The sequence below is a fragment of the Etheostoma spectabile genome, unplaced genomic scaffold (genome assembly GCF_008692095.1).
Source record: "Etheostoma spectabile isolate EspeVRDwgs_2016 unplaced genomic scaffold, UIUC_Espe_1.0 scaffold302, whole genome shotgun sequence".
NCBI lineage: Eukaryota > Metazoa > Chordata > Actinopteri > Perciformes > Percidae > Etheostoma > Etheostoma spectabile.
Genome location: NW_022605581.1, coordinates 754518 through 781088, shown reverse-complemented (window position 1 = coordinate 781088; position 26571 = coordinate 754518). Strand labels below are relative to the sequence as shown.

The 26571-nt window shown below is 43.4% G+C and overlaps 3 protein-coding genes across 4 annotated transcripts in view; 2 read left to right on the top strand and 1 right to left on the bottom strand.

Moving 5' to 3' along the window:
• The window catches only part of si:dkey-219e21.4 (E3 ubiquitin-protein ligase TRIM62), a gene marked incomplete at its 3' end in the record, with an annotated part of 6946 nt that extends 3226 nt beyond the window's left edge, over positions 1-3720 (bottom strand). Inside the window, 3 exon segments of one of the 2 annotated variants that reach the window (XM_032510984.1) lie at positions 815-910; positions 2320-2552; positions 3596-3720. In XM_032510984.1, coding sequence (XP_032366875.1) covers positions 815-910; positions 2320-2538 — 315 coding nt within the window. In that variant the 5' untranslated portion in view covers positions 2539-2552; positions 3596-3720. 2 annotated transcript variants of the gene reach the window in all.
• The window catches only part of zcchc4 (zinc finger, CCHC domain containing 4), a gene marked incomplete at its 5' end in the record, with an annotated part of 20503 nt that extends 9071 nt beyond the window's left edge, over positions 1-11432 (top strand). The window contains 9 exon segments of the mRNA XM_032510983.1: positions 4413-4485; positions 4564-4714; positions 5803-5903; positions 6878-6999; positions 9495-9570; positions 9660-9711; positions 10012-10153; positions 11100-11168; positions 11170-11432. Of these exon segments, the coding sequence (XP_032366874.1) occupies positions 4413-4485; positions 4564-4714; positions 5803-5903; positions 6878-6999; positions 9495-9570; positions 9660-9711; positions 10012-10153; positions 11100-11168; positions 11170-11221 (838 nt within the window).
• Positions 11433-14775: 3343 nt separating this feature from the next.
• ablim2 (actin binding LIM protein family, member 2) overlaps positions 14776-26571 on the top strand; it is a 123533-nt gene continuing 111737 nt past the window's right edge. Inside the window, exon 1 of the mRNA XM_032510956.1 lies at positions 14776-15077. Within this exon, the coding sequence (XP_032366847.1) occupies positions 15065-15077 (13 nt within the window). The 5' untranslated portion in view covers positions 14776-15064. The remainder of the gene's footprint in view (positions 15078-26571) is intronic.

Genomic DNA, 26571 nt, shown 5'->3' with positions numbered 1-26571 from the left:
GGAACGTGCAGCAAAGGGCTGCAGGGCGGATTTAAACCCTGGGCTGCTGCAGCAAGGACAGCCTTGGTACACGGGGCGCAGGGTGGCGCATCTTTTCCTGGTTTTAAAGCTTTAGTGCGTAACGCGATCACGGAAGGCTTGTATCATGTGGATGTGTAGATGTTTGTTTTTTTAAGATTATTTTTGGGCATTTCTGCCTTCAACGGACATAACAGCTACATGTGAAAGAGGGGGAAGACATGCAGGAAATTGTCACAGGGCATCAACATATATTAGGGGTTAAGTGTCTTGCTGGGCGCCTCCCTAGGGAGGTGGTCCAGGCACGTCCGGCTGGGAGCAGGCCCCGGGGAAGACCCAGGACTAGGTGGAGAGATTATATCTCCAACCTGGCCTGGGAACGCCTCGGGATCCCCCAGTCGGAGCTGGTTGATGTGGCTCGGGAAAGGGACGTTTGGGGTCCCCTACTGGAGCTGCTGCCCCCCAGACCCGATACCGGATAAAGGGACGAAGATGGAGGATGGATGGATGGACTTACAATTGCTATATGTCAGAGGATCCCCTTGGAGCAACTAGGGGTTAAGTGTCTTGCTCAGGGACACGTTGGTTGCTGTATCACAGTGGGACTCGAACCAGTTAACCATTAAGTGACGTCGTTTTCTGTCATATCTGCATTATTGATGATTATTTATCTAAACTTTTATTGTGTAAATGTTTAGTGAATGCACCACTAGTCAGATTTTAGATTTCAGTTAGATTCTATCCATATGGCCCAGCTCTAGTTTGAAGTATTACGAGCTTCTGGTCCTGTACTCACCGAGAGGTCTGCCTTGCGTTTCTTGAGAGACTGGATGCGAGCCTCGGTCCTGGTCCTCTCTGCCTGCAGCTCCTCCACGCGTCTAGACAGCTGCTCCTGCACCATCCCATAATAATCCCATTCATAATCAAGTGTTGGCAAACAGGTGGATTGTTTTCAACTCCGATAACTTCAATGCTGTGAACAATGTGGACTAGAAAATCCACCGGTTATATCAGTCTGCTGACACAATGAATGAGTACTGATCTGACAATGAAATTTAGGTTTATAAAATGTTATATAATAGTGAAAAATGTCATCACAATTCCCTCCAGCTCAATTTTAAATGTGATTTGTCCAACTTACAGAGCAGCAAATGATTTAACTTGATAGTTTAGCGTAGTGAATGACTTAAAGGTGCTACATACAATCTTCAGAACGTTGTTTATAGCAGCACACAAGTATTTTCTATGTTAAGCTATAATAACAATATTCAGGGTTTTCCCCCAGAAAGGTTGTCTAGCCCCGGGGGCAAGTGTCTTTGTCTGGGCCCAGTCGCAGACCGATGGCTGCATTCATGTAGAGCCCAATAGTTTCTGTGATAACCGAATCATAGATGGAATCGGGAAATTGAGAATTAAAAAAAAAAGACCATGAGACAGATTCCATAAAGGCTGAACTTGAAGTCAGAGCTTAACGCTATCTGGTGATTTTAGAAAATATGACCACGTGTACATGTCCGACCGAGCCACCCCACTGGAACTGTAGTTCAAGAAACTTAAAAATCCATTTTAAAAAATAATTTCCAGTGGCTTAGGCCTGGTGGGGGGGGGGGCAACCTAGGCCCAGTGGACCAGCAGGCTTGCAATACACTAGGACAGAAAATTAAACACTAAATTTAAAAAAAATTAAAATTAAAAAAATTAAAATTTCTTAACATGAACCCAACATATTAACAGTTAGATACAGTTCATCCTAAGATTTACTGGGCCACATACTGTATATGTTTAACATTATAGGCCACCCACACCTTATTGTCGGCCAAGTTTAATATGGATAGATAAATAGATTTTTATTGATCCCCATAAAATGGGAAATTACAGTGTTGCGGCAGCAAAATCAGCCACACAGCCCAGATGATAAATATAAATGAAATACTAGGAATAAAATACAAGAACGAATACTTAAATATCTACAAGTTTAGAATACAAAAATGTGCAACTGCTTTAATGCAACTACAGTTCAATAATATGCAACTAACAATATATGTTGTAGGGGCTCGGTCTCTCTCTCAGATAAGGGGTCCTTGACTTAAAAACCATCGAAGACCCCTGCACTAGTGAAAACCCTGAATATTAGTCTTAGTGGAGTCACATGGCTTTAATTTCAAATAATGTTAGGACAGTCATTAAGATGGCTTACTGAACCTGAAATTATTTGTTGACTGGCTGAGTTACGTACGCATTCATTATAATTTAAGTATGTCGTCAGGGTTCAACCTGTCTGGATGACTAGTCTGTGCTCACCTGGGAGGGCTGTGCAGCTTTGGCGATCTTCCGTTGTAGTTTGGGAGAGCGCGGGAAAGGCTGAACCACCCTCTGGGCGTCCGAGTCCAGCGTAGTGAAGCTCAGTGCGTCCTGCAGGACACCGGGGCTGCCTGCAGGCGGCGCTGTGAGACCACCCTGGGGTGACTCGGCCGCCGGCGACTGTCCATTACCAATAGGTGATGCTTCTTTTTCGGCCATTTCTGAGGACTGAACTAAGAAATGAAAATATATTCAAGGTCATTTTCATCAGTTTCACTTTGAGGTTTTTGTAACGTTAATATGCGTCCCCCAGTCTGCCAATGCCCCCCATACAGATACAGTATTAGGGGACCACTAAGGTCTACATAAAGAGACTTCAGATACAGTATTAGGGACCACTAAGGTCTATATAAAGACTTCAGATACAGTATTAGGGACCACTAAGGTCATATAAAAGACCTTCAGATACAGTATTAGGGACCACTAAGGTCTTATAAAGAGACTTCGATACAGTATTAGGGACCACTAAGGTCTATAAAGAGACTTCAGATACAGTATTAGGGCCACTAAGGTCTATATAAAGAGACTTCAGATACAGTATTAGGGACCCTAAGTCATATAAAGAGACTTCAGATACAGTATTAGGGACCACTAAGGTCATATAAAAGAGACTCAGATACAGTATTAGGGGTCACTAAGGTCTATATAAAAGAGACTTCAATACAGTATTAGGGTCATACTAGGTCTATATAAAAGAGACTTCAGATACAGTATTAGGACCACTAGGTCTATATAAAAGAGACTTCAGATACAGTATTAGGGACCACTAAGGTCTATATAAAAGCATCCAAAAAGCACCGTTTCATGGGACCTTTAAACCTCATTTATCTGTCCAAAGCCTTGTCTCTGTGTGTTTGCAGAGTTAACCAGTTCCTCAGGTTTATTGGAAAATCTGTGACAACATGTCTGCTCTGAGTCCAAGCCAAACCTTTTGCCTTTTTGCCAAACCCCTGCCAGCGACCCAGATTCCAACAAATCCCCTAAAAAACAGTCATTCTCACAGCTTTCTGTATGTGTGTTTAGCTTTCAATTTTGGGGACTTCTTGCTTGTCCATCTGCAAAATATAAGATAAGTTTTTGTTTTCAGTCCGCCAGTTCCCTGCTTACTGGGACTCAACCGTAATATCTCCACATGCTGTGACAGCAATATAATCAAAATACATCTTCAAATTCAATCTTAATTGTATTCTCTCAGCATTATTGATAGTTTCCTTACCCGAGATGTGTTTGCGCTGTGCCTCCGCTCTTTGATTCGGGGAAGAATGTGCAGAGTGAAGTGCACGGAGGGTGTGTTCAGGTACAAGCTTCAGCCTGCAGCACACGCTGCCCGCCGGGTCCTCCGTGTGTACCGGCCGTAGAGGAGTTCCAACTTGCTCTGGATTTCCAGCCTGCTGCTACTAGACGCAGGGAACTGAAGACTAACGCCAGTTAAAAGTTGTCTGAATGTTGAATCTTTAATGTTGATGAACCCTCGTGTTGTCCTCGGGTCAAATCGACCCGTTTCAAAGTGTTTTTGTATCAGAAAATATGGATTTCTTTCAACCAAATTGCCCAAAAATAACATGGCTGATTCCATACAACATTACTTTCATTGAGATTTTGGGGGTTTTATTTGATCTTATAGCATTTGAATTCTTTTGTTTAATGGTTTCCAAACAGTATGGGGACTAAACTTTGATATCTACCCATCTGCGATCCACTCAACATCCTCTGATCTCAACTATTAGTCCAAATAATTCATAATTTCTGCATTTTTTTTTAACTAAAGACCTATGTATAATTTGATATCAATGAGGTTTGTTGACCATGAATTCCAAGAATAAGTGTAAAACTTATTATTACACCAGCGCAGGTTTTCAAAAAAAAAAGCACCAAAAGCTGGAAAAACTGACAAACAAATCAGAAAAAGGGACAAAATCATTGGAGAAGCCCCAAAAAAATATTCATTTTCAATTTTGACCTGGGAAGACAAGTTCATGGTTGACGGGAAGACAACACAAGGGTTAACACACAATGTCCTCCTAATGTTGCAGATACGCCCAGTTCTACAGCCAGGATGAATTCTGTCACTACAACATGTTCAACCATCACTTTTTTGACGGCGAGGTAAGAGTACAAACACGTGCGTTTTTTAAAATCTTTTTGACTTGCAGTCGAGTATAACAAAGCTGCGTGTGCTGTCAGGCTTCCAGCGCCGTGCTGCGGGCCTTCCTCCGAGAGGCCGCGGGCCAGAAGGTGGTGATGGTGGCGGACCCTCCGTTCGGCGGCCTGGTGAAGCCCCTGGCCAACACCTTCTCTCTGATCTCACAGAGCTGGAGGAAGCTGCAGACTTCTGGTCAGTGGCAAAGTGGACCGTAGCATACATTTCCTGTCACGTCCAGTATTCAGTTTGGTCTCCACTAGTCTGGCGTGGCCAGATCTTCCTCCACAGCGCTGAGGAGGAAGGTCTGGCTAGTCCACACAGCATTCCTGACTGGGGAAGAAACATGCTCTGGTTTATTGGTATTTCTTTAAACCGATCACAGATCATAGTCTCTGCAAGGAACTTGTTTTGGTGGAACATGTGTGCGCTCAGAAGTAGTTGAAGTTGTCAACATAGTCCTCAGATTGGATAGATAGTCTAGCTAGCTGTCTGGATTTACCCTGCAGAGATCTGAGGACCAGGTAACCATAGTCCTCAGATTGGACAGATAGTCTAGCTAGCTGTCTGGATTTACCCTGCAGAGATCTGAGGACCAGGTAACCATAGTCCTCAGATTGGACAGATAGTCTAGCTAGCTTTCTGGATTTACCCTGCAGAGATCTGAGGACCAGGTAACCATAGTCCTCAGATTGGACAGATAGTCTAGCTAGCTGTCTGGATTTACCCTGCAGAGATCTGAGGACCAGGTAACCATAGTCCTCAGATTGGACAGATAGTCTAGCTAGCTGTCTGGAGTTACCCTGCAGAGACCTGAGGACCAGGTAACCATAGTCCTCTGAAATCCACCGGATATTAGAACGCCAACACGGAGACAGAGGAAGGGGACGGAGATTTGGCCGAATTTTCGTCAGCACCTGAACAATCCCAGAAATGGAATATAGATAAAGACACGGTCTCCACCAACACCTGAGAAATATCTGTCTCTTTAGCTGCTAAATGCTGCACCATGTCTCTTATCTGTGTGTGTCTGCTGCTGGAAACCATGGTGATGACATTAATTAACATACAAACAATGAACTGAGAGAGGCTAAAATTCCTCTGTAGAGATGAGGCAGAGTCGTCGGGTCCTACAAGAGACCCGGTGTTAACATTACACACATTCTTACATGGCCAATGGATCAAGTGATTATTGATCAGTGCTGCTTCAACCGCTTAGAACAACTTACATAAACATATGCTACTTTTAGTCTATTTTAAAGAAGTGGTGCTTTTGTGTGCAGACTGCAGTAACTCTGAAGTGCCCATGATATGGATCTTCCCATATTTCTTGGAGCCTCGCATCCTGGAGTGTTTCCCCTCCTTCACGATGCTGGACTACCAGGTATACTGACACTGCACACACACACAATTAGCAGACACATGTTCATGCAGCACAGCACCTGGGTCGGTACCCTGATGCACAGACTAGGAGACAGTTTCAGGAGACAAAACGTTGAATGGACCTTTTTCCACAGCTGACCGTCCGTCCATCACCGTGTTACCAATGACATTATTAAAGGCAATGTAATAATTACGGGCTAACCGTCATTAATGTCATTACCTGTGGAAGTTTCAAGGCTATTGAGATGAAATTTAGCAAGATTTGTTAAGAAAGCAAAATGCTATGTAACATCATCATGTAGCATCAGTCTCATCCAAGGAGAAGCCTGTCCTGCCACCAAGTTCTAATAAAACTAATAATCTGTGGGAAACAACATGCATTTTATGTTATGCTGTGGTGGATTAGCTCAGTGATCCTAGGTCAATATTTCATGATTCCCTGAGTTTTAACATGGCTGAGGCTGTCCACAGGTCTTAGGTGTACCTGGTTAGACGCTGGATCACCGTGCCCTAGCGGGGAGTTGCTCTTCTCAGACTAGAACGGCAGGCTATGCTTTAACCTTTGTATTGTCCTCCCGTTAAACATGAACTTGTCCTTCAAGTTCAAAATTGAAAATGAGCTTCTTCTTCTTTTTTTTTAAACCTTTTTATCCATGGTCAATAAAACTAATTTAAGTGACGTTATACCTATTTTTTTGAGTTGGAAAAAAAAGCTGAAATTATGAGTTATTTTGAGTGGATCGCAGGCTAGTTTATGTCAAAGTTCGGACAAAAAAAATGTAAATGCTGTAAACTTAGATAAGAACAAAAAATTGAATTGAAGTAATCATCAATTTTACTTTGGAAGAACATGAACGTGCAATATGTGTTGTATGGGTTCCCATATTTCTTGTATAAATATATTTGAAAACGGGTCAAATTTGACACACAAGGGTTAAAGGAAATCCTCAAACTACCTCCTGTGTTTGTCTCCAGGTGGACTACGACAACCATCCTCTGTATAAACACGGCCAGACGGGCAGGAAGCAGTCCCCCGTCCGCCTCTTCACCAACATCCCACCCAAAGACGTCGTCCTGCCCAAAGACGAGGGCTACAGGTAGCAACCCGCTCACTGGCTCAGCGCCAACGGGATCTCATCCCACCAGGGATCGGTATCGAGCAGGGGTGGACCCATACTGGTTTTTCAAGGCCCGTGCGGATTATTGGTAGTTAATGACACCGATATCTGGAACCGATTTGTGCATTTACAGTGAAAATGATCATCTTTAAGTCAAAGTTAAGATCTTGGGATGTTTCAGTCTCCAACACACAACTTTGTTGAAATGCTTAAAGCAAATATTTAATACATAAGTGAAACTTTGAACATAATCCCCCGTAACAGAGAGTTGGGCGGGGGGGTGGGGGGGCATGAAGTCAGATTTAGATTCTGGGCACGGGTTCGACTCCGACCTGTGGCCCTGTGCCGTATGTCCCCCCCCCCCCTTTCATGTCTTCAGCTGTCTTGTCACTTAAGGCCTAAAAATTCCCCAAAAAATCATTTTAGGACAACACAAAAGCTATGTTTGAGGTTCGATAGATCCGTGTCCGTCCACCAGAGGTCACTGTCTGTCCCTCTCACTTCACATCTGGGTCCCAGTTCTTTAGGAACCATGAATTAAGCTTTCTCGTTATGAATATCAGCTGATGCGTCCTCAGACTTTTTAAAAATGTCGGTCAAAAATCCTTTTTTAAGGACCCAGCAAGGAGAAAATTCGGCATGCTCTTGTTAATACATCTGACACACAAAAAGGAAAAATCCCTCTGTGATCATTTTCAGTTGAACGCCCTGATTTCCCAAGGTTGCTTGAAGGTAACTTATTCTTTATTCTTCTGAAATTTGAATTTTGTAGAATTATTTGGCACCAGATGACCTCTTTCCATACCGTACTCTGAGGACAACACGCTTTGACCAATACAAATTTGAGCCATTTTGAAAAACAAATCTTTATCAGAAAAGTGTCTTTCAACCAAATTTTCAGAAAAATAGCGCGGCTTGTTCCGTCAGCCCACCGCTTTCTTTAAATTTGAACGTTTTATTCAATTTTACAGCAGTCAAAAAAACTTGTTATGAAAGACCATTAAACAAAGTGACTAAAATGTCCCCAAAAAAAAGCTTTAAAAACATGGGGGGGGAAATAAACCCAAAAACGTCAAAAGGCGCAGAACAAAATTGACAAAAACATCAGGGGGAAAAGCAACAAAGGTTTTGAAAAAAACAACCAAAACACTGAATAAAAGGTTTCAATATTCAGCAATATCAAATCTCAGTCGCCTTATTAGGGACACATTGGTACCGGAGTTGGATACCCAGCTGTAAAAACCATGCAAAGGTTAATTTTAATTTTAATTTTTTTTTTGGAAGTTGTTGTGTTGTCTTCCCGCTGACTTGGAAGTTTTTTTTTTTTTGTTTAGTCAAAATTTAAAATGGATCGGTTCGCAGCCGAGTGTGAAGCGGCTGGGATGAGGACCAGCACCTCTAAATCTGAGGCCATGGTTCTCAGCAGGAAACCGATGGAGTGCTTTCTCCGGGTAGGGATGAGTCCTTACCCCGAGTGAAGGAGTTAAGTACCTTGGGGTCTTGTTCGCGAGTGAGGGGACCATGGAGCGGGAGATTGGTCGGAGAATCGAGCGGCGGTGTGCGTTATTACATTCCGTTTATCGCACCGTTGTGACGAAAGAGAGCTGAGCCAGAAGCAAAGCTCTCATCTACCGGCAGGTCTGGTTCCTACCCTCACTATGGTCATGAAGGCTGGTTCATGACCGAAAGAACCAGATCCAGGGTACAAGCGGCCGAAATGGGTTTCCTCAGGGGGGCTGGCGTCTCCCTGAGATAGGGTGAAAGCCAGTCCTCCGAGAGAGCTCGAGTAGACCCGCGTCCTTCGCGTCGAAAGGAGCCAGTTGAGGTGGTGCGGCTCTGGTAGGATGCCGGGGCCCCCTAGGAGGTGTCCAGGCACGTCCACTGGAGGAGACCTCGGGGAAGACCCGGACTAGGTGGAGGTTATATCTCCAACCTGGCCTGGGAACGCCTCGGGATCCCCCAGTCGGAGCTGTTTGATGTGGCTCGGAAAGGAAGTTTGGGGTCCCCTACTGGAGCTGCTGCCCGCAACCCGATACCGGATAAGGACAAGATGGATGGAAAATTTAAAATGGAAACCTTTTATGAACATTATGTCGAGTTTTTCCTCAAATATCTAAAATATATATTTTTTGTTTTACATTTCTCACTTTTTTGACATTTTTATTACTGTAATGGTATTTTTTCCTCTTTTAATTACACTTTTTTTTTTTTTTTTTTTTTTTAAGTTCTTTTACCAATTGTCTTTTTTTCTCCAAATGCTATAAAATTGACAAAAAGTAGTGAGCCGATTCATTTAACTCGTGAGGAGTGTTGTTGGGCACCATCCACGTTACTTTTTGGGATAATTTGTTGATAGTTGTTGAAACCCAAATTTCTGATTTAGAAACTTTTTGGAAAGGGGTCAAATTTAAACCTAAAGACACCAGGAGGGTTAAAAGGTCATGTGTGCTCTCTTCTTCTCCCCCCCCTGTTAGATTTTGCTCCATATGTCAGAGATTCGTCCTAATCCTCAACAAGCACTGTGCCAAATGCAACGTCTGCCCGTCCAAGGTAGAGAACCACAACTACGTATGGTATATTCACTCTAATAAAAATACATGAGCATATGTTTAACTTGTGCTTTCTGTCTGTGTCTCCAGGACGGCCGAGAATGGAAGCACTGCTCACCGTGTGGGAAGTGTGTGAAACCATGTACGTAAAGTATAATCCCCTCAAATACACGTCGAGTCTTCACGTTAGGGGTCGACCGATATACACAGGTTATTAGTAGTCAATGAAACCGGGATAACCGGGCAACTATTGTAGAGTATTTTCAGGATAATACATACCTTTTGTGTTCGTACTAGAACATGTTTACATGCTTTAATGTTAAAAAAAAAACACCTTTGTTTTTCTCATATTGCCCATGGCTGCTGCACCTGTATTCACGACAACACGAGGGTTAACGACTTTGCCCTTGAGCCTTACTTATGAAACTGTCGCCCCTCTAAGCGTGGAAGCACTGCCGGGCGTGCGGCCGCTGCGCCCTCCCCGCCCACCCCTGTGGACAGGAAGAGGACGGGTGCTTCAACTGTGGCAGCCGGGACCACAAACGCAACGCCTGCCCCCTCAAGGACTCGCACAGGACCAGCAGGTGAGCGTGGACCTTCAAACGCCGATCACTCCGCCGATGACGTCCAACGTTGCCGTGTCTTAACCCTCTGAGCCCGAGACACTCGCCTCTGATTCATAGTTTAATAACTTTTGAACCACACAAGCGATTTACTCACTTTCGGTTGCGTTTAAATCCTGACGTTTTCATGTTTACGGCGGTCTTTTCCGGGTCTTTCTAGCCTCTACAGGGGGTTTCTATCCAGCCTGGAACTTCAGCCTCTTTGGGCTTTAAATCCATACTGTTATATCCAAGATTGATCCACTTTATGTCCATAATTCATCGCGTTTTGGCTCATTTCTGCCGCTAGATCGCTCCTCCGCGTCTGCTCTGTCTATTGTGTCAGGAAGTACATGCCCATATATGGGAGATAAAGGCACCCCTCTTGTATGGAAGGCCAGAGGGGACAAAAATGCCTATATACTCTATGGAAGGCCAAATAATGCACTATTTAGACACTATTTGCTTGTAATTTGCTGTGGGTGTAATATCAATAAATAGACATATTATGTTATTATTGGCAATAGTAAATGTCATGAGAGCAAAGCGCCTTGACTTTTTGGAAACAATGCATGTATTTTGTCAACTGTATAAGTTATGATTATTCTCCACAGTGTGACTCCCAAGACATATGAGAGTGTTTTAGAGGTTTTACTTATGATCTGTGATATCAATACATATCTGGAAGATTCATCATTAAGGCCCTACAACCTTTTAACATGCAAGTGACCTCACTGCACCAATATTCCAATACCCAGTTTGTCCTAAAAAAATGATGTTCATATCTTGACTGTAGACAACGGGTTGATGTTTTACAAGTTATATACACATAAATCCAGACGGAAATTAAACTGTAAAATGGCCTCCGGGCCCCCAGGGTTAACTCGTCTTCTGTCTGCTGTCGCCCCCCCCCCCCCCCCCCCCCCCACCAGCGCTCCAACGCCAAGGGCGGAGGCAAACACGTACCCCGTCGTCCCCTGGTGAAGCCCAAAGCCAAAGGAAGTCCGAGCCGCTCGCAGAGCAAAGAAGATGGCCGCCCTGTCCAAGTGACCTCAGCGTCGATGCAGTATCAGTCGGCCGTGCAATGGCACGCAATCCCTTCTTTTATTTAAACTCCAAGGACTGTTCAGCAGACGTTGTTGAAGTAGAATAAAAGTAACACAAGAGAGTTGGCCTTGTATTTCCATGAACATGCATAGACACCCACAGTTGGTATTCTGCATATGGCAGCATTTTTAATGAATACGTTGAAATGACAGTTGTTATTTTTACCCTAAATACCAACCCTTCCACCTGTTAACTTGTAATATGTGTATTCGGATGAAGGCAACACACCAGTTCAATCTGCAGTGATTGATCTTTGGAGGGGGGGGGGGGTTGGAGAGAGACTCCTTAAACCTGCTTTCTATCTGAATTCCAGCAGGGGGGACTCCTTAACCTGCTTCTATCTGATTCCAGCAGGGGAACTCTAAACCTGCATCTATCTGATCTCCACAGGGGACTCCTTAACCTGCATCTATCTGATCTCCAGCAGGGGGACCTCCTTAAACCTGCATTATATCGGATCTCCAGCAGGGGGAGACTCCTTAAACCTGCTTTCTATCTGAATTCCAGCAGGGGGACACTCCTTAAACCTGCATTATATCTGAATTCCTGCAGGGGGAGACTCCTTAAACCTGCTTCAAATCTTATCTCCAGCAGTGGGGGACTCCTTAAACCTGCATCCTATCTGATCTCCAGCAGGGGGAGACTCCTTAAACCTGCTTCCTATCTGATCTCCAGCAGGGGGAGACTCCTTAAACCTGCTTCCTATCTGATCTCCAGCAGGGGGAGACTCCTTAAACCTGCTTCTATCTGATCTCCAGCAGGGGGAGACTCCTTAAACCTGCTTTATCTGATCTCCAGCAGGGGGAGACTCCTTAAACCTGCATTATATCTGATCTCCAGCAGGGGGAGACTCCTTAAACCTGTATTATGTCTGATCTCCAGCAAGGGGGGACACATGCTGTTGCAAAAGGAGGTCGGTTTCTGTAGAAGTCTGTGAGAACTTGATTTACTACCTCAAACATTTTCATAGTGACTTCATGGTCTCAATCGCTAGTTTCAAGTCCTCTGCAACACAGAATGACGTTCATTTTTTGAATTATGGTCTTGTTGCTTTTAAAAACAGCTATAAAGCATGGGGTGTTTTAGGGCGTGTCTACGATGTGATGTGCCATTAAAAGTGTGTAACGTAACGTAGAGTGGAATGGCTCCTCCCTCACTCCTCTCTCAGTCCTCCCTCACTCCTCCCTCTCTTCTAAAATCCTCACATCCCCAACCAGGACGGCTGCGCCCGTAACGGCCAACTCGACGACTCTTAGCAGATCTCCACAAACCAACGGGTGACGTCACCCATGCTCTGTCCAATAATATCCGGTCTGTGGTTCGGGAGTTGTGTGTGAGCAAGCTCTCTGCTGATTGGCTATCACCTGTGACACAGCCAATAAACGAGAGAAAACAACTCAAAGCTTCGTTTTGCGACGTTCCTTCTCTTAATTATGAAAGAAATAGCATAGTGCTTATTTTAATTTAAGTTGCAATATGGTTCTTCTGTTTAATAATCGGAAACCTTTCCTTACATTTGCATAAACAGGTTTTTAGAAGAAAGAAAATACACACCCGCCCCCCCCCCCGCCCCAAAAAATAAAAAATACAGACATCTTGAAATCCGAGATCTTCCACAGAGGGTCTTCCGCCCCTAGGGGTCCTCAGAGTAGGGTGACCAGACGTCCCCAGTTTCCGGGGACAGTCCCCGGTTTTTGTGACCTGTACCCGGCTTGATCTGTCCCCGGAAATGTCCCCGGGGAGCTCAGCCCCTAATGAGAACAGCTCCAGCTCCAGGTCTAGTGTCCCCGTTTGCAGTTTTACAAAAATAAAAACATGACGCGTTTTGGAAATGTATACGCAAAAATAAAAACATTGTCCCTGGATTTTGGCTGAGAAATCTGGTCACCTTACCTCAGAGTCACTGCTGAGGCCCCGCCAAATCATTGAATCTGAAAGTGTAAAATAATAGTTACGTTAACATGAATGTGATGAATTATGAGCAGAGACATATCAGCCTATTTGTGTAAAAAAAAAAAAAAAAAAAACATTCATTCAAGTTACGCAACATTATGATAGGCTTTACCTGTAATCAAGGTATTTCGCCTTTCAGCTTAGAGTCTCAAACTCATCTTCACCTGTGGTTGTGTGTGGTGTGTGTGTGTTGTGTGTTTGTGTGTGTGTGTTGTGTGTGTGGGTGTGTGTGTGTGTGTGTGTGTGGTGGTGTGGTGTGTTGTGTGTGTGTTGTGTGTGGTTTGTGTGTGTGTGTGTCAATGTATATATAGTAGTGACACACACACCCCAACACCCCACACACACACACACACACACACACACAGTCTCTCTATGGTTGCTGACACTCTCCTTCACAATGCAATGTGTTGACTCTGAGCAGGCTTGTAGTCCTGGCCTTTTCTTTAAAACTACAGTTCCCATGTGTCCAGGCCGGCCGCGCAGTGGCGCTGTCTGCCCGAGGATGAAGCGAGCAGCTGGCCCAACACAATGCAGGAAGCGTTCCATTCAGTCCTTCAAAGTAAAAGCCTGGAAGCACAATGGCCGTGCAAAATGAAATTGCGTCTGAACACGGTCTAATGCAGTTCCCATGAGCCATCCACATGGAGAGATTTCACACATGTCCTTGTGTTTAGGTCACTGCCTGCCAACCCCCCCCGCCTCCAGTGTTATATTACCTATATTCTGCATAGGTTAAATACCAAAAATACTGTAAAAAATAAAACAGTACACTTTCAACCCTTGTGTTGTCCTCCCGGGTCAAAAACTGACATAAAATTGACATTTTCGTCCCCTTTTCAGACTTTTAAGTTTTCACTACCACTATTTTTACTCTACTTTTTGGAGTTCATGATTAATAACCCTCATTTGTATAGAATTATATCTAATATTTGAGTTTAAAAACCCAGAAATGATGACTTATTTTGACTAATAGAGAAACGTACAGATGAGATTCATCAGGAATGAGGAGTGACGGCCCTTTGCTGTGTGACCCCATCTCTCTCCCCCTTTTCATGTCTATCCACTGTCACTACAATAAAGGGAAAAGCCCCAAAAAATAGTCTTAAAAAAAGGATTGAAAGTGATCAAATGTATCTACAAAAAGCAACAACAAAAAAGGAATCTTATCCATTTTTCTGTGGTAATTTGGTAAAAAAAGAAACCCATATTTCAGATATAGACATTTATTAAAGGGGTCAAATTTGACCTGAGGACAAAAGGAAGGTTAAGTAATTCATTTATAATTATAATTAATAATAATTTAAGCTGTTGATTGATCCCCAGTGGTATGGTACTTATCATAGTCCTAAATAGGATTGGTTAAATCCAGACCATGTGCATGTATAGGTACTGAGCATGTGTGTGTAGTAGTATTATTATTATTATTATTATTATTATTATGTCCTGAAAGAACCCTTGGACTTCCATATAGCTCCAACTTGTATGAAGGCTTTTATTTTGACACGTCACACCGGTTACCCTCTTCACTCTTGACTGCAGCTTGACCCTAGTCGCGTTTCTCCAGCGCGCGCCCACACCCACCCACCGTGCACTGTCACCGTGCGCCGCAGTGTCTGCGGGACTTTGTCTTCTCAGGGCGGCGGTGTCGGGACATCTCTGCGGCATCGGCAGCCAGGACACCCGGGCCGAGCTCTCCGCAACACCCCGGTGTTTACGCTTCTCTCCATCCATCCCGGTGGCTTGGCACGGAGCCGTGTGCGCATCCTCCATGTCCTGTCCTCTCAGCGGGGACAGTGTGCATCATCTGACTGGAGGAGACATCCGCCTGGCACCATGAGCAGCACTGGTAAGACCTTTTGTTGTTGTGGATTGCGCTGGCTCAGTTCATCTTCATAATAGCCCAATGACATAATATAATAACCTAATTAATATTCCCAGGGCTTATAACGCAGCTGTGTTGAAAGTCTGTGCTTTCTCTTTCCTTATTGACACAATGTGCAACCTGCTTATATCTAATAACACACACTAATATCCCACTGTGTAAAATGTGTATCTAGGCCTACTGTGCATTCAAAACGTGTACCTATTGATAATTAATAACCCATGTGTGTCGTGTTATGCAGTATCTGCCAAATATGTGACACTACAGTGAGACAGGATGTGGATTAGAGAAGCACCCAGAGTAGGTTTGCTGGCTCTGGGGGCTGCTGTCCCACCTGGCTTTGTGCCTAAATGGGGGGGGGGTGGGGGGGTCAAGTCCTGCAGTAACAGTACTGCACTGTTTGGTCTACATGCATAAACTCACATGACCTTTGATGTGAGGTATATTAAAGGTGCAGTATTCAAAAAATAATCACAATATGTCATCCGATATTGTTGAAAGTTGAAACACTATCTTTTCTGACAACATTGCCAATGGCAGTATTTTCTCATTTTGACATGTCATCAATATTTTTGAATATGAAATATGTAATGGCTGTTTGGGGGTTTGGGCCTGTGTGATGGGATCAGCTAACCAGCTAGCTACGGTATGCTACATTCACGAGGCCATGGGATGTTTATGTACGTTAATAAAAGGTAAAAATAGGGTTAAAATCAAAATATTGGGAGGGCAAAAACTAGAATATTATGCACATGTCGAATGTTCTGGGTTTTGTCCATATTCCCGATGTATTCAAAATTTTCCACTAATATTCTTGTTTACATGTAGCATGTAAAAATGCGATGCCTGTGGTTCTTTAGAGACATGTTAATATCAAAGAATGCTTTTAAAAACCTGTATAATATTGGCATATTATCCCACATATTTTATCAGAAAATGCCATATTCAGGAAAAAAGGTCTTATTCTGAATATCCAAATGGAATATGCTGTTCACATGACCTCTATCAATTTGGATTATTGTCATATTTTCAATAATACTCAATGTGTAATGCACACATCCCATCTGATTTAAAAAAAAAAAAAATTGATAAATTCCAGCACTTGACTTTCTAACGGTAGGTTTTCACACAGCAAAATTTCGGTTCGCTCTCATTGGTTGACTGGAGACCAAATCCGCCGTGATTGGGCGAGATGAGAGCGAATCGCCCTCTTCAATCACTTCATTCAAATTAGGACCGCTGGAGAACCAATCAGGTCTGCGTGGTTGTGTTTGGAGGCGGGAGTTACACAAAAAAAGTCTGACCAAAATGGCGGAGGTTATCAGCGTTGTATCATGAAATTAAAATGTCTCTACACCAACATTGGAATTTTTATCAACGCAAATTGGGATTTATATGACAAATGAACTTAGTCAGGGCACATACACAACAATAGACCACTGTAGATGTTGGCTTAAACTTTCAGCTAGCTAAAAGGGCTAATTGCTAGCATGTTCAGACATTGGATTTCATTGTAGCCTAGCCAGGCCGCTAGCTAGGCTACACGTTTGATTACATGTTTGAACACTTATGAGCAGAGACAAATCAACCATTTGTGTAAAAAAACATTAATATTAAAACATGATGTAGACTGTACATCTGACCCAGGATCATAAGTAACTCAACTTCATACAATCTATGTCTATGAAAATGAAAATAAGAATCCCATCAGGGGCCAGACTTAATTGGAAAAAGTCAAAAATCTTTGGCTTCTTTATTGCTTGTGTCGTGTCTTCTTCTCTCTTACAGATTAGTTGACATAAATCCCCCCCAAAAAATAACTTTGCTATCAAAGGAGAAAGTGACAAAAAAGCTCAATTAAAAAATGCGGCGTGAGGGGCCGGATTTGGCCCGCGGGCCTTGAGTTTGACACAAATCTAAGGGGTCCTTGACCAGATCCCTGACTCAAATTATTACTTGCAACCTCTTGTGACTTTGACATATGGCTTTTTTTCTGCAGGCCTTGAAATAATGCAGCGAAGATTGACGCCTGTAGCACCACAGATTGTTGTTTATATGTCACAAAAACTCAATCAGGGCAAATACACCACTGTAGATATTAGTTTTAACACTCCAAATTATTCAGCTCTTCTGTTTCTTGCCACACCCCCGAGGCTAAATTTCACTGGCCAAAATCCGCGAGGTGATTCTCCATGTGGATCCCTACCGTAACTCTTTAAACCAACAAGCACGAATGGGCCTCTGAGTTATTGGGGGGGGGCAGTTAAGACGGCAGAAACCCAAACGGGGGACGTTGTTTGTCTGGGACGTTTGTCTTTCTTTGTTGTGGTGACTTTTGACCTGTTGACTTTTGAAGAATGTGGCCTGGTCGTGTGAGTGGACATGAGCAGATCTCTACCTGTGTACGGCGACAGCCGGTCTCCAAATGTAGGGGCACGTTGGTCGTGATGAGCAGGATCAGGTGTGTCTGGGTACAGCTGTCTAGATATAACAGGACTGGGTGTGTGGATTATTTTCTGGATTCATGGATTAGTTGTTTGGTTTATAAAGTGTCAGAAAATGGGGAAAAATGTGGTTTAGTGTTTCTTGAAACCCAAGATGACGTCCTCAAATGCCTCATTTTGTCCAAAACTCAAAGTAGGGGTTGGCCCAGTTCACCAAGCCCACAGGTTGGTTCTCTATGGTTCTTGTTGTTATTTTTTCTTTTAATCTGTAACACTCAGAAATATACCTAAGCATGTGATATATATATATATATATATATATATATATATATATATATATATATATATAGCTTAATTATTCACAATGTAGGATGCAGTATTAAACAATAGTTCTATCATGTGATCATGCACAGACTGAATGGGACTTTGGGACCGTTATCGGGACCGGATCTGAGGAAATCTAGGGGAGATGTTGATGATTTCAACAAGCTTTGAATTTAGCACATAGATTGAAATATTACAGAATACCAATTGAAATAACTTCCAGTTATCAAACTGCCATCTTCAGAGTAGCTCTTACAAAAAGGTAATCCTTTTAAAAGAATAAGTCAGAATACTTTAAACATACCACAAAGTTGTGATTTTTTTTTTTTTTTGTATAGTTCTTTAAGAATATATAAAGGAAACACTGTGGTCCGATTCGAGACACATGTGAGGTTCGGATGTTTTTTTGTGACCAACTCCCTAGGGAGGAGGTCCAGGCACGTCCAGCTGGGAGGTGGCCTCGGAGATCCTGACCACAGTCTGTAAAACTCTCGGACCTAGCATCGGAGGCGTCACCTTTTGGGATTTGGGGCTTTTTGTACTATTTTTGAGGTCGACGTCTGAGATGAAAACATGGACAACGGCCAAAAAAACCCATTCAGGTCTCCGTTAATGTCCCCAGTGTTAGCATGGTTAGCATTGCTAAGCACGACGTCCGGATTGACCGGTCCTAAAGCAACCCCTGCTTTAACGTCTGCTTTTAAGTACATGGGACCACCATTTACTGAATTAACATCATGTATTAAAGAAGACTTGACACTAAACTCTATGAAAACGTGGTGATAAATCAATAAGACGTAGGCTCGTTTTCACATAGACGTCTATAGACACGGACTTCTTTTTTGCAGCCAGTGGAGTCGCCCCCTGCTGGACGTTATAGAGAATGCAGCTTTAAGAAGCTTCAGCTTTAGTTTCGCTTTCCAGGCTCAAAGTTGCTGCTTGATCCTGACAATCAATTGGAAGGGTCCTGCTATACCACCAGCACACCAGATCCACTTTGAGTTCTCTGGTTTAGATTATGTCCTGAAACAAAACCGCCCCTGTAGGATTCCTGAATAAAATGCCAGCTCTCTCTCTCTGTTTTGAGAATAAAAACAACCGAGACGTGTATTTGCAGGCGTCTCGGTGGTTGTTTAGTGCAACCTTTGTCTGACATGGTTTACCTGGACAAACCACAGGAGTGGTGCAGGGCTTAAATAAACCTCCCAGAACCGGCTCTACAAGAGCACCATGAGAGAAGTCAAACTACAGTCTTTTTAATTCAGGAAAATGTAATTGCACATTTGTTTATCACTAACTGGGTTAGTGTTTAGTTCCCAGTTCCAAGTTCCAAGTTCCCAGAATACATTAACATATTGCAATATTCTGCGATATTTTGCAATTTATCGACTGACTCCAGGCTCTGTGCTGGAAACACAGACATGAGATCCATGTCCGTCTTAAAAGATATTGAACACATGTCTCTCCAAAAATGTGGCATTAGTCATATTCATCTTTCTGTTACAAACTTCCATTAAAAGACAAGTAAGTAAAAAGTAAGTAAGTAAAAGTTTATTTATATAGCACCTTTCACAGGTATAGGGCCACAAAGTGCTTCACAACAAAAACATTAATATCATAAAATACACACAATAAAAACACAATAAAAGACAGTACATGATCATATCAACCCACAAGTAGCTAATTGAAAGCCTGAACAAATAAATGAGTCTTTAGTCTGCATTTGAAGGCATCAACAGAATCAGAAGAGCGCATAGACAAATCCCACAATGCATTATTGCTGCAAACAATCAGCTCAAAGTTTATAAACCAGTGCAGAACATTTCAAAGTTGACCAAGAGAATTACTGACATTAGACCCAGCCGTGGACCAGATACTCCCGGTTAAGTACTAGCTACTGAGCGCCCACGATCTCACACATGTATGATTATCTTTTAGCAGTTGTGGCACTGTTGCAGTAATGCTGATGGCCCTCAGGCTCTGTGCTGGTAAATATTTGTGTCACCGCAGTGTGCGCTGGTTTCACTGAAAGGCGTGTGCCTCCAGGCCGTGTGGGGTTCTCAAGGTGTTCTCTGTCAGGAATGATGATCGTTGGGTTTTCACACGTGGAGTTTCGGCCTTGATGAGGTGTTTGTAGAGAAGAGAAGATTTAGAGAAAGGGAAAAAGACTGCAGGAACATCTTCATATCTGGAGATCATACGTCAGGACGTGTGTGACGTGTCTCTCAATCAAAACAATGGGAAATCAATGGATGCAGACGCGATTTTGATGACGTTTTGAAGTTGCATGGGATTAAGGGAGTTGTAGTTTTAATTGTTTAAAGGGCCCATATTCTGCTAATTTTCAGGTTCATAATTGTATTTTGAGGTCGTACCAGAATAGGTTTCCATGGTTTTATTTTCAAAAAACACCATAATTTTGTTGTACTGCACATTGCTGCATTTCCTGTTTTCACCCTGTGTGTTTACTTCTCTGTTTTAGCGCCAGAGTGAGACATCTCACTAGTTTTATCTCCAGAGTGAGACATCTCACTAGTTTTAGCTCCAGAGTGAGACGTCTCACTAGTTTTATCTCCAGAGTGAGACGTCTCACTAGATTTATCTCCAGAGTGAGACGTCTCACTAGATTTATCTCCAGAGTGAGACGTCTCACTAGTTTTTGCTACAGAGTGAGACGTCTCACTAGTTTTATCTCCAGAGTGAGACGTCTCACTAGTTTTCTCTCCAGAGTGAGACGTCTCACTAGATTTATCTCCAGAGTGAGACGTCTCACTAGATTTTCTCCAGAGTGAACTTCATAGTTTTTATGCTCCAGAGTGAGACGTCTCACTAGTTTTATCTCCAGAGGAGACGTCTCACTAGTTTTATCTCCAGAGTGAGACGTCTCACTAGATTTCTCTCCAGAGTGAACGTCTCAACTAGTTTATCTACCAGAGTGAGACGTCTCACTAGTTTTATCTCCAGAGTGAGACGTCTCACTAGTTTTTTTCCAGAGTGAGACATCTCACGAGTTTTATCTCCAGAGTGAGACATCTCACTAGTGTTATACTCCAGGTGAGACATCTCACTAGTTTTTGTCTACAGAGTGAGACTCTCACTAGTTTTAGCTCCAGAGTAGACGTCTCACTAGTTTTATCCTCCAGAGTAAGAGACGTCTCACTAGTTTTATCTCCAGTTCACGCTCAAAGTTTATCTCGAAGTGAGACGTCTCACTAGTTTTATCTCCAGATGGACATCTCACTAGTTTTTTGACTACAGAGTGAACACTCTCACTAGTTTTTGCTACAGAGTAGACTCTCACTAGTTTTAGCTCAAGTGACGTCTCACAGTTTTATCTCCAGAGTGAGACATCTCACTAGTTTTATCTCCAGTGAACATCTCCTTTTTGGGCTACGAGTGAGACATCTCACAGTTTTCACAGAGTAAGACGTCTCACTATTTTATCTCCAGAGTGGAGAACTCTCAATTTTATCTCCAGAGTGAGACTCTCACTAGTTTATCTCCAGAGTGAGCATATCTCACTAGTTTTTTTTCTACAGAGTGAGACTTCTCACTAGTTTTGCTACAGAGTGAGGGTCGTCGTCTCATCTAGTTATGCTCCAGAGTGGAGACATCTCACTAGTTTTCTACAAGGTGGAGACGTCTCACATTTTATCTCCAGAGGTGAGACCTCACTAGTTTATATTCTTCCATGTATGAGACGTCTCCTATTTATCTCCAGAGTGAGACATCTCACTATTTTTGGCTACAGATTGAGACATCTCACTAGTTTTTGCTACATATGTGAACGTCTCACTAGTTTTAGCTCCAAGACGTCTCCAGTTTTATCTCCAGAGTGAGACTCCACTAGGTTAATCTCCAGTGAGACACTCTACTAGTTTTCCTACAGAGTGAGACATCTCACTAGTTTTAGCTCGCAGAGTGAGACGTCTCACTTGTTTTATCTCCAGAGTGAGACGTCTCACTAGATTTATCTCCAGAGTGAGACATCTCACTAGTTTTTGCTACAGAGTGAGACGTCTCACTAGTTTTAGTGCCAGAGTGAGACGTCTCACTAATTTTAGCTACAGAGTGAGACATCTCACTTGTTTTATCTCCAGAGTGAGACATCTCACTTCTATCCTGTCTTTGTTAGTAGCCGCACATGCTCAGTAGCTAGCTATTGCAAGGGACTGTGCTACTAGCTAGGAGCTAGCGCTGCTAGCGGTTAGCCCCCTCCTTCTCAATGGCAAAACACTGCTGGAGTGGAGGCAGCAAAAAAACCACCGCTGGATTAAAGGACACCCCCGTCTGTCGCTAACGGTGATGACTGCGGTTAGCGACGCTTGTCTCCGACCAATCAGGAGTCCGCAGGTTTTCTCGTCACCATTTAGTATTGCCGTGGGACTAAATAAAGTACATATTAGCCGGTACTAGGGACTTTTTATCATAATGCAAAACCAAAAAAGGCAAGTTGAGGAGGTACCATGTGATGGAAAAACTCATAAGCTGCCCATAAACTGGGCATTCTGCAAAATAAATCTTTCATATTGCATACCACTGATACTACTACTACTGATACTGCATTTGTCTGTAGCCCACGCCTTAGTAAGAACAACTCTGAATACACAGGTCAGCCATTGTTGGTTTTATTTTGTACAGCTGTGCTTTTGGGATATGTGAAAATGTCTGAGTGAATTAATTTTTATTCTTTTAGTTAGTTTGGTAGTTAGCTGTTTAACCCTCACGTTGTCCTTGGGTCAAATTTGACCCGTTTTCAGTTCATTTTAGTTTTTTTTGTTTTTTTTGGTCATAAAAATGGGTCGTCGAAATAAGCGCTGAAAGTAAAACATTAAAACTATCAAAACACTTTTTGGGAAAAAAAACGTCAAAAGAGCACCCGCAACGTTGAAAAAAAAAAAAGTTCAAAAAAGTCCACAGTAAAAAGCAGAATAATGTGGAAAAAAAAGTGGTACAAGAAAGAAGAAAATATGTCAGACCGAGGCTGTAGTCGGGTCTGACCCACAGCGCCACACACACACACCACAACACACAACACACACACACACACACACACACTCACTCACTCACTCACTCACTCCCTCACTCACTCCTCCTCACTCACCACTCACTCACTCACTCACTCACTCACTCACTCACACACACTCACTCACTCACTCACTCACCACTCACTCCCTCACCACACACACACACACACACACACACACACACACACACACACACACACACACACACACACACACACACACACACACACACACACACACACACACACACACAACACACACACCCACACACACACACACACACACACACACACACACACACACCACACACGCACAGTAGTAATAAGCTTGCAATGTGGTGTTGGCCTGTGACATTTTCCTGCAGCCGCTGTTTAAACGGCCTGTATGAAGGGAACGGCTGCTTGTTTCGTCTAACTCAGGGGTCTTCAACAGGGGGTCCGCGACCCCTAGGGGGTCCACGGAGGTACTGCATGGGGGTCGCGAAAGTTTTGGTTGATTAGACTCCTCCCCCCCCCCGCAATTTTTCCCACTAATTGAAATGTCTTTAAATCCACATTACCATGAATTCAACACACTGTAGTAAACAGATAAATGGAGGCAGAAGATGTCTTTCAGTCATCAATGCACACATGGCACTATAGGACCAGTTTGATATAACACAATGTTATATCACTCAGTGCATTGTTAACAAATGCACTGAGTTGCCGCCATGTGATTGGCTGCTTAGAAATTAAGTGTTAACGAGCAGTTGGACAGGTGTACCTAATAAAGTGGCCGGTGAGTGTGTGTGTGTGTGTGTGTGTGTGTATGTATGTATGTATGTATGTATGTATGTGTTAAAGATAACTTTTTTTGGGCATGTGAGGCCTTTATAATATAGGACAGCTGAAGATTTTGAAAGGGGAAAGACCCCAAGGTCATATCATTTAATTTCTATTATCTTCATTTAGATCAAAGCATTCCCTGAGCCATGGGGCTCCATCTGCAGTAGTTATGTTTCTCCATTTATGTATTTAGGTTTTCCCTAAAACTATGCACAGACACACCGAAACAGATGTCCTATTTAGGTCACTGAGCCTCTGATGTGACACTTATTAATAACTAACAACGCCCATTTACAATCAGATCAAATGAAATCCATTCTCACCCCCACGCAGCGCAAAATGACAAAAATATGAGGACTCAAAGTTAGTGTTTGATGTAACACATACTAAAGCTCCTCATAGTCTTTTATTGGAGATTTGGAATGATGCACTCTCAGCTGGAATATGACAAAATGAACTCATCTCCAACATATCATCCAACTGTCCATCCACCTACTGTTATCCAGATCCAGAGTGGCCACAGACTGAGCAAAGTCAGCCCAGACTCCAGTCTGGAGTTGGGCCGCTTTCCGGTCCGGTCCGGTCCGGTCCGGTGTGGTCCGGTGTACGAGGCCAAATCGGTTTGAATTTATTCTGAATGGTTCCTTTTTATTACAGTCCATTTATCGCACCGTTGTGATGAAAAGAGAGCTGAGCCAGAAGGCAGAGCTCTCGATCTACCGGTCAGTGTTTGTTCCGACCCTCAACTAGGGTCATGAAGGCTGGGTCAGGACCCAGAGAACCAGATCCAGGGTACAAGAGGACAAAATGGGTTTCCTCAGGAGGGGGGCTGGGTCTCCCTTAGAGCTAGGGTGAGAAGCTCTACTCCGAGCTCCTCACGTCGAAAGGAGCCAGACTTTGTTTATTCATAAAATAGCCAAAAAACGAGTGAGAGGGGGGAATGTAACGTGTGGCAAAGGGCCTCAGGTCGGAGTCGAACCCACACCTCTGCGACGGAGGACTGAGCCTTGTTATATGGTGCATACACTCTACCACGCGAGCTACCCAGGTGCCCCGGACCTTATTGCTACGATCACCGCCAATAACCACCGATACTAAACCGTCTCTGATGTCACCTCACTGCAGGTGAAAAGTCCCGGGTCCACCATGGGGTCTGGAGTCTCCACTCTCTAAGTGGGACACCCAGTGGTAAAATGAGTCTGAAAACCAGTCAGTATCTGGTGTTCTAGATAGGGTTCGGGTTTTTGCACATCGTAGAGGGGCCTTTTACTGTAGCCAGCCTAAGATACACCTGTGCATTAATCCTGCAGTCTAATAGCCATCTTGATATGCCACACCTGTGAGGTGGATGGATTATCTCGGCAATGGAGAAGTGCCCACTAATAGATTTAGACAGATTTGTGAACAATAGTTGAGAGAAATAAGCCCTTTTGCGTATGTAGAAAAAGTCTTAGATCTTTGAATTGAGTTCATTCCACTATCAAAATGGATTTTAATGTGATGAACATATGTCTACCGGAGCTATGTTTGTCGGCACGGTGAGGAGAAAACGTGCCGTCCTTTTGTGTTTTCTGAAATGCATCATGGGAATGTGCGCAGCTACCACGGGGGCTAACTCTGCATGTAGCACCCGGATCACGTTACTGCTGGGGAGACGAAGATCAATGAGCTGCAGTGAATTATTCAGCCATTCACTTCCTCGTGTGTGTGTGTGTGTGTTGTGTGTGTGTGTGTGTGTGTGTGTTGTGTGTGCGCACGCTGCTGTATTAGTTGAAGTAAAGCTCTAACACATTTTTCCTCTAACCCCCCCCTCACACACACACACACTCTTTTTGTTCTGTTATTTCAGCGCCATTAAAGACAGGAAACCACTTCTTCCTCTCCTTCCCATTCCTCTTCGTATCTCGGAGTCGATAAGGGACTCTTTGTTTTTGGGATCTTTAGTCAAAATAGACTTATAATAGACCCCCCCACCCCCCCTCCCCAACAATGTATTGATGCCTTCTGCTCTGCTTTGCGCTTGGTATAGTTGTACAGATAGACATTGTTTGTTTTTTTTACAGCCAAGACACACACACACACACACACACACACAACTTAACCTCTGCTTTGTCATCTCACACATCACACTCCGCTGTTACAGGGGCCATTTCACTAGATATACCACTACCGTTGTCATGGAAATGCAATAAACATTGAAACTAAATGCGCACTCCTTGCATAACTGCATTACTTCAGATACTAAGTTACTCCTCTAGTAAACTCGCATTCACGTGACATAAAACACCACAACATTGAGACCATACAGCAAAGCACGCTGGGTAATGCCAAACTCCACATGTGATCTGGTTGCTATGGACTGGTCGCTAGGCTTCCCCCGTCATTGCATCCGTAGTTTGGGAGCGTGCATGCGACCACTCCCTTTTGTCTCTAATGACAAATAATCCCTGGGACTGGAAAGGATATTTGACCCAGGTATGGCTGCGGCCCGGAGACCTCCCGTCTCATGCCCCCACGGGCTGGTGCTGTCCACGAGCTTCGACTTTTCAAAATAAAAGCTGGCGTGTGGTCCGTTGGTGTTATCGATGTTTTTGAACTAAATAAATCGGCAATCGTGGATGATAATAATAATAATAATAATAAAAATTCAGCAGATGTCCCAACATGGTGGAACTAGCAAAAGCAGTTCTGTGTTTATATGTGCGGGGGGGGGTGGGGGGGGGGGGGGATTTATTCAGTTTGGGAAATCACACGGTCTCTGGCTGACTAAACAGGGACGGACCCATCGTTTTGGTCTCGGTCCACTAAGATTTCTTTTGTCCACCAGTCATTTTGCGAT